We start from the raw sequence: 14,403 nt of genomic DNA, 5'->3' as shown, positions 1-14,403 counted from the left end.
CAAAGTAAACAAACCAAAGAAAATGTGTTTTTTTTCTCTTCAGAAATGGGGGCAATGGCATTGCATGTTCGTTCCTTGATAGGCCTATAGCCTTCACGTGCTTTCGATAGCTGCCATTGTGATAGACATGTATAATGCTTTCGTCTCGCTCTCAAAAAACGCTTTCATTTACCCCGATACATTTATTAAATAACATTAGCATTAATGACACACGTGAGGGGCTTCCTAATACCAGTGAATGCTATTTAATACGATTGTTTCCTTTAAAGTGACTATTTATGCTTTTTTTTAATGGAAGGAGCAGCCGGGTATTCCTCTTTATGAGTGAGCTATTGTGCCTGGGGTTAGGATCCCACACACAATCTGAGATGCAGCCAACAAAAACAGCCCTGACAGACAATGGCTCGCTTCACCTGCTACAGCACTGCACCGCAATTATGCCAAGGACATGTACAGTTAGGCTTCATTCACCTTATTTGAAAACAACTGCTTCGGAATAAAACAGACCGTCTGGGCTTAAAATATGCAGATAATAAATAACCGCTATTTTGGAAAATGTAAAAGAAAAGGGGGTGGGGGTTGAAGAAAAGTTGCTCAGTAGGCCTACATCTATCTCGATGTCACAACATCCCCATGCCACAACGCTCTCGAATAGAACCAGAGAGTGGAAAATAGAACAGAGCACAGACACAGGATATGCATATACATCCACCGACTCCACTCCACCATGCTTCAGTAGAGATTGATTTCGAGGTGCATGCCATCAATACACAATCAAAACTCCATTTGAATTCGCTTATGTAATGCATCGTCCCCGTGGCTTTAGGCACGCCAAACAAGGCTACAGCAGGTGTGTTAGAAGCATACGTGATCATTTGCATCGACATGACTACAACGAAGCCTATGGGTAGAGATGTGAGCAAATATAAGAGATATCCACAGGCAAACGTATTTGTCATATCATTTAACTGAATGCAGTTTAAATAGGTTTCCCACATTTGATTCCAACTGAATGCTGTCAAACAACACCAATAATTACAGACAGGCTAGTAATAACAAATATTTGATGCATGCCTTAAAAAAGCTTTAACAAAAACGAAATAAAGAAAACAATAGAGTAGTAGGGAAAAGCAAATGTAATAACCTTCAACACAGCCATATAGATCTCACTGATTTTAAAGAACGGTTTTGCTTGAGGGCTGGCGCTATACACACTTCAAACACCAAATAATTCATTGTTTTCTGTGTCATTTGGCATGGTAAAAAAGCTCGGCTCCGGTTTTGAATGATCCTGTGCTCTGAACTATGAGTTGAAAGTATAAGTTGTTTTATTATACTTGAGGGAAACAATGGGTTCAGCTGCTTATTGCAAGGAACACTCGTCAGGGGAGAGTTAAACTCAATTACTGTAACCGTGCTGAATAGAAAATATGGCCAAGAACGAAAATACACCCGGGCGTCTGAACCACTGAATAAAAAATGAAAATATATGAATAAAAATCAACATGAAGCGTATCAAATGTTTATTTTTTTCTGGGCAACAAAGGACTATAATACATTGACAGGCATGGGAACTATTGCCAGCACAAGTCTATACAATACAGCTAAAACCGCCTCCAATTTGGACATTGGACATACAAGATATCAGATGGTCCCAAATGCTTAGAATTACTTCGAACATAAAAAAAAGAATCAAAAGACAATATCCATTTATTGCTTTTATGGTGCTTCAAGGGAAGAACAAGTGAAACGTATTCTGATTGGCACAACACATAAAAGCTTGTATAAAAACAAGAAAGTAGAAACACAAAACAGTTCTCTTCGGGGTCTCGATTATGCACTTTTCAATTAAAAAACTGAATGGAATAAGGATGATATAGCTAGAGAGAAATGGAGGTTTATTTCTATTAAATTTGTTTACTTGCTTCAATGTCGCCTCAACATGCTACAAGAGGGCTGAATTGAAATATCCCAGAGAAAAAATACCCCAAACTTCTGTTTTCTAATAACCATAAAACCACATGAAGAACTAACCGAATATTTAAACCCACTAAAACAGGAGGCACCAGATAAATAAAAAAGAAGTTTCAACAGACGCACCATATTTACAATTCCCATTAAATTACACATAAATAAATATATACATACATGAACACAGATTCCCTTATATAACCGTGAATCGTGTTGAAATTCAAAGTTCAAGTTGGTCGCTTGGAGTGAGAGTCTACAACTGAAGTCATGACATGGAACTCTGTGGATTTTTTTCAAGTTTATTATTCACAATACTGATAATAATTCATCCTCTTTTAGCTTCTTTTTGTCACATGGCTACAATCGTAAATTGAGAGATATAAGGGTCGCTCGATTTCAGTCCGTTGCAGCTCATAAAAAGAGGGAGTACATAAAAAGTCATAGATGTGGCAGAGATCTTTCCCTCTCTGGATCTGTTCTTTGCGCCTTTCAGCATTTTTTTCTTTTTAATTATTGTGGGGATCTTGCGCATCACTTCCCGTGAATCCAAAGTTGAATGGTATTAAAAACAAACATGTAAAATCATCGCGAGATCAGGAAGTGGCACGTTAACTTGATCAATAGTATTTATATGTATTTATAATATTTATATTGGGCTTTCAGGTGGGAATCACTTTCTGTGCTTCTCGTCTTTGTCTCCGCCTTTAGTGCCGCTGTCTGAGTGACTGTTGTTGTTCAGGTACATTTTGTCCATGGCTTTAATCGCCTCGGTCAGATAGTTCTGGAGAGCGGTGAGGGCCGCGCACATGGCTGGGGTCCCGAATCCGTGAGAAATGAGACTGAAATGGGTCAAGCAACTCTGAATCCCTGGCTCAAGAATAGGTTGTGGTCGAGAATTCCCCAAGGGCGTACGGTCCTGGGAAAGCAGGTCTGTGAATTCTTTGCAGATTTGCCTAAAATGGGGAGACAATATATATGTTAATTACAATCATAATGCCAGTCTGCCCCTAATATGACGTATAGGCCTATACAAGACATGTTCAAAGATCCTATTAATTTTATGTAGTTAGTACTACAACATTAGAATGTGGCCTATCGCATATTTGTTCAAAGGGACGTATAAGTATAGTGTCGTACTATGTCTAAATGTTAAAATGCAGTGGGGAAAGGTTGACGTTGGAGTAAAACCAACGATGTTTCAATGCAATCCCAATCACAGCAAACAAAATGGTTGCAAATGGGTGAATCTGAGGCCTGTTCAATCGACCAATTACAGTAAACTCCACATTGGATAGTCTCAGATAGGCTATTCGTGCACGTGTTTTATTCAATGCTTACGCAACGCCAAAATGCTTGGCATGAATCGAATACAGAGCATGGATATCAAATTCAGTATGTCTAATATTAGTTGAAAGTGTCGAATTCAAGAAGTGTTTGTTCATTGTGGCATTTTGTCGTGTGCATAACATCACTTGATGACCTATTTGGCTTATTAGAAGGACAAATAATTGGACATTAGTCGATTAATTTGTATCCAATATTTTTTTTGTCAGTTTTAATGTCACATCCATTCAATAGCCTACTACAATGTAACACAAATAACGAGTCCATAAATCAACACTTTAGAAATGCATGTGAAATATATAGGCCTATCAAAAAGCCTACAAAAAAATATAAAAAACGAATTTATAGAATTGACCACGACCATCCATTTGTGTTTGCAAACACTGTCGATGTAAACCCGAGAATCACATTTTTTTTACATATGAAATGTGAATATATAACACTTACTTCGTTGCCAATAACATGTTTTTCCTCTGGACTTGTTCGTTTGGGTCGGAATGCTGACGGTTTGTATATTCAGCTACTGCCTTGGCTGGAAACTCAGTCTCGCATACGTAACCAAAATCTCTGGCAAGATGCACGGCTTCGCCTGAGAAGGAAAGAATGGATTGAGTATACTATATTGCTCTAAATTGGACATTAAATATAGACCAATTAACGCTTCCATTTAACACATGATTCATCTAATGAACGTCCTCTGCCAAAGAGAAGGCCTTGTCTTTGCATCAAATTCCAAATCAGTAGGGTATAGGCTAGCACTTGTACCTTCCATCACATGATGGATTATTTTATTTTTCTTGTTGTCATTTAGCAGACGCTGTTAAGCAGAGAGACATTTGGGTTTAGTGCCTTGCTCAAGAGAACATCTACATATTTTTCACCTTGTCTGCCCGGGAATTCGAACCAGCAACCTTTCGCCCATAACCGCTAGGCTACCTGTTATCAATAAGAGTCAGGCCCCCATTCCGTGAGAAGAGTTAAATATCAGGGAAGCAATATAAAATGCCATAAGTAGCGTCATGCATATCACCATGTCATTGCTTAGCCATCCCTAAACATTATTGAACGTCCAGCAGATCATACAACGAAAGCAATTTTAAAAGGCTATATGCAAATCTCGCTCCTACAAACTTTAGCCATGAGAATTATAGGTTCATTCCATTGAGGTCTGCCTTTTTTTGTAGATTTTTTCAAGTCTTTGGTTTTAATTTCCTGAAACAGTTGGGTTTTTACTGCGGGGCTTCCTGCCATAAGCCTCAACTCCGGAAGAACGCATGCGCCAATTAGCATCAAAGCTCAAGTCCAGTAAACTCGTTTCCATAAAATGGAGCGGATCATAAACAATAACAGCACTTCAGAAAAACGCAGTGTCTCTTCACTAAATAACCGAGTGTCTTCATATCCCCCCCACACACACACACTTTATCGCAAAGAATCATATATTTCTTCAACCTCATTACCATACAGCACCCAATTTCAATGAAGTACAATGAATATTGCATTCGCTCCACGGCTGTAATGATTAACAGGAACCAATGAACCGTCCCAGGCTTTCACCTTTAAAATCCACAGCTCACCAAATACCACCGCACTGAATAATAAGGTTCAACTTTGCAAGCAAAATGGATTTATTCAATAGCAATGGCATCCTCATAGTGTGCCACAATTACCTAATTTATTATTTAATAGTCTCACAACATATAGATCTTCCATAGGTCACTTCCACTTCAATCACAGAGAAACAGAAAGTGTCCCTGCATGTGTGAATAATAGAAGTCTAATAACAGTAGCTGTAGCTGTAGCTGTTGGCTAGTGGTCCTACTACTACTAGTATTACTATAACTATGATTATTACTACTATTACTATGATTATTACTACTATTACTACTATTACTATAACTATGATTATTACTACTATTACTACTATTACTATAACTATGATTATTACTACTTTTACTACTATTACTATAACCATGATTATTACTACTATTACTATGATTATTACTACTATTACTACTATTACTATGATTATTACTACTACTAATACTACTATAACTATGATTATTACTACTATTACTACTGTTACTATAACTATGATTATTACTACTACTAATACTACTATGATTATTACTACTATGATTATTACTACTACTAATACTACTATAACTATGATTATTACTACTATTACTACTGTTACTATAACTATGATTATTACTACTACTAATACTACTATAACAATGATTACTACTACTACTACTACTACAACTATGATTATTACTACGACTACTATTACTACTATTACTCCTATTACTACTACTATTACTATAACTATGATTATTACTACGACTACTACTACTACTAGCCTAATATAGGCCTTATAATAATGATCATGATAACAAGCCACTATAGGGTTAATAAATCAATCGATCCACCTCTGCCAGAGGTGAAACAGCTCCAAACTCACGCTAGACAATAAATAAGCAAATGCCCATAACCCTGCTTCAACAAGGAGCCTAGTTCATCTGGTACAAACTAGGCCAGCCAGGCTTACCGAACCCACCTCACACTGTAGTAGTCTATTCTAGGACCACTTTCACGAGAGGATTGCACACACGAAGGCTACATACACAGGCCAATGTTGCGAAAAGCCTTTTAAATTAATACCATCATCCTCTCTCTCAAAAACACACATATATCCTTCATGCATGACTGGTTTGCAAGGCAAAGTCAGTCCAAATTACATGGATGAGCGCATATACTGATTTCGAATGTCCCCCCTGAAACCGTTCAAAGCACCTGCTATCCCGGGAACCGGAACTCAGATCATTTACAATGCAATTTACCTTCGACTAGTGACGTCAGCAGGGTAACGTTTGCGGCTTTGCGTCTACCTGCAGGTAGATTTAATCCGATTTTATCCAATTTCTCTCTGAGGGACCTTCCGCCATTCTTAGACTTGGCCCTGTGACAAGAACAGAAAAATGTATGAATAGGCTAATTTGTAAAATGGTATGTTTTTATTTTATTTTATTTTTTTACCATCATTGTTACACACTATCTGATCCAAAAAGGTCTGAATTAATAAGTATGTTATTAATCATATTATTGAATCAAAGATTAGGTAGCTATCTTGATTTAAAAAACAACAATGCCATAATAGCATCGTCTTCATTCCATACACTTCTATAACACTATCGGTGTCTACAGGCCTATGTGTGTGTCAATATAGGCTATGTATTTTCAAATCACTGAAACTACTTTATTTGAATGCACAGTGTATACCCAAAATACTGGCTTTGTGTCGAGGTTGGAATCTATAGACTAAACACTGAACTAGTTTACTGTTGTTGGTGTAGGCCGAAATATGATGTGCGTAAACTAGGCTTACAGGGTTGAGGGTAAGGCCAAAAGGCCTACATTCATTTGTGGGCTACATTGTGAGTGTAAAGTTAATACGGAATTTAACAGTCTGCCTTTCGGGCTGTTTTAAATGCAGGAGGTATCACGCTTGGTCGATTTTAATTATACCTGGGATAAAGAATGAGGAGCGACATTAAAGTCCGGCTCACCTTCTCAGCACCCCGCCCAGCAGTGACGCGTTGAGGCACTCAGGCGGCGAAAGGCGTCTCTGCACTTCCGCCACCGTGACCTTGTATTTTGATGTGGAGCTGAGCAGAGACAGGCGACCCGGAACAGAGCAGAACACCTCGTTGGGGTTTACCACACCGCCAAAAAGACCATCCTTATTTATCGGAATGGCGGAGACGTTGTTGTTCTTGGATAAAGAAACTGGACCTAGGGAAGAAGGAGAACAATTTCTGTGAACCGTATTCAATGTAGACCATTAATCAGATGACATTCATATCAAACGTGGTGTGGGTGTAGAGGCCTACACACAATTAAAACAATTGGCATAGGGTATGACAAGCCAAATAATAATAATAATATTAACACGAATAATAAACATTAATAATGATAATATAGGCATATTTATTGTTTTCTTATTTTGGTTATTAGGCCTACGCACAAAGGCCTAACCATTGCAAAATGTTCTACCATATTGTAGGCCTCGTATAGGCCCAATATTTGTTCAGGGTAGGCTATCTATGCAATTTGAGCTCTGAAACATCGCACGCTTTTGCAGACGCGCGCGCACACATGTTGCAATACTTAAAACACACACACACAGCACGCGAAGAGAAGCCTTTTTTCAAATATCCATGGTCTCCCCAAAAATACAGTCGCGCGTGTGATTTCACTTTGCAGGGGTTACCGTTTTGTGTGCTGTAACCGGAGACAAAGGGACTAGCGCTTTTGGATAGATCACTTGTGACATTAATAGCCCAGGGGAGGCTAATAGAGACGATAGGAGTTAAACGAACTCTTGAGATTACTAATATAAGAGCCAATTATCATGTTGATGCGGAAAGAGCATCTCTCAAGATGTATCCCCTGCGCATCTAATTTGAACTGACAAAAGACTCCACATGGCGAGAGGGGTAACGTTCAACCTGACCATGAAGTAGGCCTAGCACGCCAGAAATGGTCTTGTAGGAGTAAACAATCGAATTCACACGCAATTATGCTAGGCCCATATATGATAATGCAACACTGAACGCATTATTCCATAATCAACCGAAGCCAAACACTGATGGAATGAGACTCTATAAATGGTTTAAAGACCTTGCCTATTTTTGCAGCGTATATTTTTTTCCACCTTTGATGCAGGATCTGGTATCATCCTGATACTTAATACATAGAGCATTACCAACTGCCATTTTAGATTTGCTCCCGAACGGGCCTATATTTACGATATATAGCGAAAAGATGCGTCAACACATTAAAACCAATAGCCTAAACAGCATAGCCTATATAGGGCATATTCGCATCTGACTATGCCTACTCTGAAATGCTGACATTGGCATTAATTGATGAAAAGGTGCATGCAGTTAGTTTGATGCACTCGAGCTCACGTAATAAAAAACACTGCGCATTAATCCACTTGGTTCAGTGAGGCGCTGACTACCGCACAAGCTCCGGAGCAGAGGGGTGGTGTGGTGTGCAGCTTGTGGAAACATACATGGCATCTCGAAGGAAATTGCTTACCTTTTTTAATTACAGTCTGATCTGGGATGTGAATTCCTTGATCCTCAACATGCTGCAACACACAGATGCAAAATACACTATTTAATATGGAATACAATGAAATTAATTTTACATGTCATGCTGTTTGCAAAAGACTGGCATGTAGCCCACAATCCAAATATATGATGGGCCTGTTATTATTTTCAATGAGGGTGATATTGGCTATAGCTGTTGGGCAGTGCGCGTCATGCATATCAGACTTAAATAATGAAGCTCTGTCGCCCAATAATCGTGACCTCATTCCATCCGCAGAGTGGATACTTACGAATAACTATGAATCCAAATTGTATTCGGAATAAAGGTGGTATTACACGTCGTGCACGCTAATTGGGGATTAGGCATTTGTTTTAGAAAAAAACGCGTCATTGTACAGGCCTTTACTTATTTGATGTATTCGTATTACCTGCAGAGCGATGGAACTTAATCTAAAACATGGTGCTCATAGTGTGCCTGCATGTGCAAAACTCCCGAGTGGACATTTTATTATTGCTCTCAGCCTCCCGCTCATATCGGGACTTGAGTATTTTCAATGAGCACAATTAAATTAAAGATGAAGGGAGGATATCCAGAATCATGTCCAAAAATGACAGGGAATATTAATCAACAAGCGCGGTATACCATCCATTTTGTGAGAGGGGTTGCAGATCATATTATAGTTCTCAGAGCTTCAGCTTTGATCTGTTTGCTTAAGGCAAGTGTTTATAACACTATGCATCTTTTCCGTGGAGGGAGGGGGTCAACAAAATAATACAGCTAATAAAGTGCAAACACAGCTTGAGAATATAGACTGAATAATCCATGCAAATAGGCTTTTATACAGTGTTTCACTCGAGAGCCGTTTGTAAAATGTAATGTCTGTTGGAACATTTACATAAAAAGGGCTCTGTCAATTCAATGCAATGGTTATGGCCATAATCTTTGACCATTTCTGCATTTATAAAATTGCATGCCATGCACTGAGTCAATACATGTAAGGCCGTGACATTTCATACAGAGCTGCCAATTTACAGCAACAAACACTTAGGCTATAGAAGGCTACGTGTGTAGGCCTAATAATAATTTCAAAATAATAATAAGAAAAATAATAACAACAACAATTATTATAATAACAACAACAACAATGTAATAGTAAAAATGTAATAGTAATAATAATATAATTACCAAATAATGCTGAATTACCTGAACATCTTCTAAAGAGTGAGGTATTCCATGGATTGGGATAGAATCTGAGAGTCCCGTATCGATTCCGTGGCCCGACGGCAGGAGCACTTCTCTACGGTACTCCCTACAGAGCTGATGGGGCAAGCCACGGTGCTGGTGCAGCAAACTGCTCTCCTGACTTTGCCTCTGGCCCGGCCAGCCAGGGTGTTGTGGCTGCGGCTGAGCGTGCAGGGAGTTGAGGGAGTAGGGGTCGTTGACGTGCGAGTATGGGTCCTGAGACTGGGGGTAGATTGGCTGGTAGGGCGGAGGAAAGTACGGTGGCTGGAAGTCGGAGTTTGGGGTATGGGAGAGTGGAGGGGCGCTATATGGAGACTGGCCCACGCCTCCCAGTTGAGGTAGCCTGGCTGTCCCATTGCTGGTACCGTCGTGACGATCCTGCAGGAAAAAAGAATCGGAGAAATTAAACCTATACACCAACCCTCCATTTTACCCGTTTTCACCTGGGCTTTTATGGACTGTCACCTACCATAATTGAATGTCTATTCAAAGTCGTTGGTTGAAATAAAATCAACAGCATTTATCTGTTGAACGCAGCAATAATAGCCTAATAATAATAATAATGCTAACAATAATAACAGTGATAATTACTGTTGGCTAATAACACACCCGTAGGCCTATTTGATCATTTTCAGGGGGAAAATGATTACAGTTGAAATATTTAGATAGGCCTACTGAAATTAAATGTGAGAGCAATATTGCATTATTTTTTCTTTTTTGTATGATAGTTTGCAAAACTATTTGACTAAAAAAGGCAATAATCGGAGTCTGAATGCTGCACGAAGTAGGCTATAACTGTCTTTGCCACCGAGTCCAACTTACCATCGCGGAAAAGCTGTGCACTAACATCTGCGAAGATTTTCGAGCGATTCAAAAGAGAATTTTCAGAAGAAAAACGTTGATAAAACAACGAAAATGTACGAGCAAACAAAATAATGCCAGCAACAACACTATTGAAAGATCACGGAGCCCAATGTTCAGATAAGCACCACCGAAGAACGATAATCCATCAGAATTTGGTTAAATTCCCACTGCCCTTCATTCGATTCTAAAATGCAATGTTTGATCTTGCGGATTTATGTTTAAAGTTTCCTGTATCCCTGTTCCGTCTTCTGTCTCTATCACTGTGCTGTTCCCTCGACTGAGCTCATATTAGCAAAGAGCTGCTTCTTTCCTTGGACTCCTAATAGCAGATATTCATGACTATTAATATTACACGAATTCTTAATAAGGGAAGAATGGTCGGAAATCGAGCGTGAAGCGAGGAAGCAACTCAAGGCAGAGTCTGCACTAAATGACGTCCATTGAATGAGGAATCAGTATATCTATCTAATCAGAGATGGGGAGAGAAAGAGGGAGTGAGTGAGGAGGGGAGAGAGAGAGGGAGACAAAAAGAGGGACATTCTCTTGCGTCTGACGAATCAGAGAGAGGGGGGAACATTTTAAAAGGTTCGAAGGCAAGCACAAGTGAAAGAAAGGCAGAATGAAGGGGGGACCAGAGATAGAGGAAGAGCCATGGACGGAAACAATGTGCACCTCTGATTCGTGTGAAAATCCAGCAAACGCTGAGGGCATCTCGGCTGGCACATTTTTACTGTTCAGAGGGCGGTTGTCTGCTCGCCATGTCCCTTTGTTTTTCACTTCAGTTTCCGACGCCTTGCTTTCCATGGCCCTTCCCCAGTCTCTCGAATGAATTAATCCACGGTTATTTGAATTCAAACTACGCCAGCCGAACTTTCACTCCGAGCAAATATATTCAAAAGTTATTATACGGATACGCAAGCTTAAGACATCCACTTTCCACTTCTAACCTATTTGCACGCGACCATTTTGACAAAACAGCAAAAGAGTAACCATTATGAAAACACGGTAGTTAACACTGATTTCGATAAAAACAGAAACAGGTCTATTAGCCTAACCGTAAACTAAACTTGAATGAGAGAATCACAAATTCAAACACGGGCGGCGAAATCCGTTTCTTCGCTGCTCTTTGCATGCGTATTCTCCAGACGCGGTTAAAACACGTTCAACTGGCTGCACCACTCCTAAACAACTCCCTGATATGACTGCCAAACTTTCTATTCTATAATAACAATCACACAGCGTGTGCAGTGCACACACACCACTAAGGGCTCAAAATGCACCGATTTATTTTATAATAATGTAAGGGATAGGCATCCTATTATTTAAACACATTATTTTAAACATACTTCTTTTTCGATGATACAGTCAACACATGCATTTTGGGTATGTCTCCATATGTACATTCTCTTACATTCTATGTACATTTAGCATGTTTCAGCAGTGAGTTTTGAAATCCTATTTTATACAATTACGTTTAAAATGGTATAAATATATAAATGTTTTCCTATGGGTTTGCCATGTATTACTTTCATTTCTTGATGTGAAAATGTATTATTATAATTGCTATTACTTTATTTTCACTGTTAATATTGAAACTGTGTAAAATGTATTTTTCTACACAATTAAAAATTGCATGACCCCATAGCAAAATAGCAAAATATCTAACATACGAAATAAACCAATATGCATCTGTATATCCTTCAATGAATTAAATATGTTCACAGACAACTGTCAAAACAATTAGAGATTGACAAAATGAAAATAAAGCAGTATACCCCATTAATTACATGAAAACAGCAATAAATCAAATATGAGCCTCTTACCTCGCAATCTTCATATTTTATATTATCAGTTAATTTCCAAAGCATTTTCATGAGTTGTGGTGGATATTGAGAGCGCCTTTCCTTGTTTTACACAGTGAATTGTGCTCTAGCGGAAACTATTTTAGTTGAGCTTGGCTGTCTGCGCTCTGAGATCTCCCTCTAATGGTGAAAGTAAAAGGCTCGCGCACCACTGTAATAACATTCGCATTCCCTCATTAGCATATCAACAGCCGCTTGATTCCCATCTGCCCAACACCAATGGACAACACAGGTAACACTGGAGCGAGATTTCACATGTATTTACTTCTCCCACATTCAATGAGAATATACAGCAGGAATTGAGCGTACATTTTATAAGCATTCTCTATGACAAAAAGGCAACAACATACCCTGCACCTGGGGGTGTGAACGTTCATTTGATGGCTATGATAAAACAAATAATTGGATAATACATGTTATGTATTAATTTGCTTCCTTTGTCGTGCATATTCGTTTTAGGAAATGTGGTTTCATAAAAACAACTGTTTATGTAACAGCTTCATAAAAACAAGTTCCATCATCTCACACCCTATATGGGCCTATGGTACAATATGTATGTTCTTACATTTTAGGATGGTTAACTTGCTCTGAAGAGCGTGCCACACGCAAATACTCTATCTAGTGCTCTCTTCATACTTTGTTGCCAAACTGATTTTCGTAAACTGTTGTTTTAGACGTATTGAGAGTTGAGACCATGAAAAGCTATTCTGTCACTGTCATGCAAAAGAAGAAACAATCTAAAGTAGGTATACAGCTCCATTGACGACATGTAAGAGCGCCGTTTTTGTAATGTAAATAATCAACACAACAACATAGCTTGTTTAATGTGAATGAGGGTCTGAAGTATTTGGGCGGGTCAAGAACCAGGTCGCCAATTCCTAGGCGTTGGCCTCTCCTAGTTCAGATTTACATTTTTGGTGGGGTACCTTTACAACCGGTTGTTATTAATGAGAGGGCCCATGAATCTAGATCACAATGACAACTATCAGCGGGGTAAAGGTGCCTTAAAAAATAAATCGTGGAGTGTGTGGGTCTGTATGTGTTTCTATATGCTGCTGTGTGGATATTAGAGGTTGTGTGCTTTTGGAGAGTGAAACGAAAAGGCTCAATCTCACCAAGGCTTGGATTGTTTCACCGACTCCAGTTTCACCGCGTTAGAAAGTTCTGTTTTACAGTCGACATGAAATTATTCTTTAAAAATCAATTGCATTAGGCCAACATACCCCTCCAAAGTAATAGGCCTACATCGGAGAGATTTGTTTTGACATTTTAGATGACAAGAACCACAACTTCCGGGCGAGCTATAACTTTAGTATGAGATGTAATTTATCATATCATAGACGAATTAACATCTATAATGATAAGTTGGAGCATACTATGTATGATTTGTGCTATTTTATTGATTTTATTCACATTTCAATAAACACTAGCCTATAGCAAAACAATACATTTTATACCCTAAAGGATATTCTATAGGCTATTATTTGCTTCTATATAAGGAACGGTTTTCTATAGTCTTAAATTGCATGATATATAAAGTGATGTAGCCTTCTATGCAAGTTAAACCTGCTTTCCCCAAGTTATTACGAGAGCCAATGCGCTATTGTTAATCAGGCGTAAATAGGAACATTATCGACTTTTGCGAGAAAAAAGAACACTTGTCAAAGTAAAAATAATTAAAACTATTGAATAACTGTATAATATTTAGGCTAAATATAGTGCTTGCCTACTAATTCTACAATGAAAAGTTGATGGCAATGCATTTACCAATTGTGGCCATATATTCGACATATATTACACAACTAGCCTACACGTTCTTTGTCTTGAAATAAACAGCACATACCTGCCAATCCCCCATTTTGCCCATTATTGACATCATTGTTTCTTCAATTTGCCTGGATATGGTAGATCACACGTCGTGTTATCTCATTGAGGCTTCCGTCCATAAGCCAATTTTTGCTTTTACTTGTGGTGAACGAGATCAGCTCACCTGGCCATA

The 14,403-nt window shown here is 38.7% G+C and overlaps 1 protein-coding gene across 8 annotated transcripts; it reads right to left on the bottom strand.

Moving 5' to 3' along the window:
• Positions 1-1,506: 1,506 nt before the first annotated feature.
• Positions 1,507-14,387, bottom strand: LOC115130214 (transcription factor AP-2-alpha). Of its 8 annotated transcripts, none has more exons than XM_029661123.2 (7): positions 14,248-14,387; positions 9,622-10,056; positions 8,422-8,473; positions 6,885-7,110; positions 6,159-6,277; positions 3,763-3,904; positions 1,507-2,924 (listed from the first exon to the last, which is right to left on the bottom strand). In XM_029661123.2, exons 1-7 carry the CDS (start codon positions 14,281-14,283, stop codon positions 2,642-2,644), a joined length of 1,293 nt encoding a protein of 430 aa, XP_029516983.1. In that variant the 5' UTR covers positions 14,284-14,387; the 3' UTR covers positions 1,507-2,641. The 8 variants fall into 8 exon arrangements, with proteins under 8 accessions (XP_029516983.1, XP_029516986.1, XP_029516982.1 ...); XM_029661126.2 differs by having other exon boundaries at positions 9,640-10,056; XM_029661122.2 differs by lacking the exon at positions 14,248-14,387 and adding an exon at positions 12,366-12,665.
• Between the last annotated feature and the right edge of the window lie 16 nt (positions 14,388-14,403).

Source organism: Oncorhynchus nerka, linkage group LG6 (assembly GCF_034236695.1).
Source record: "Oncorhynchus nerka isolate Pitt River linkage group LG6, Oner_Uvic_2.0, whole genome shotgun sequence".
NCBI lineage: Eukaryota > Metazoa > Chordata > Actinopteri > Salmoniformes > Salmonidae > Oncorhynchus > Oncorhynchus nerka.
Note: the sequence above shows the minus strand (reverse complement) of the source record. Positions and strands in the feature narration are given on the sequence as shown.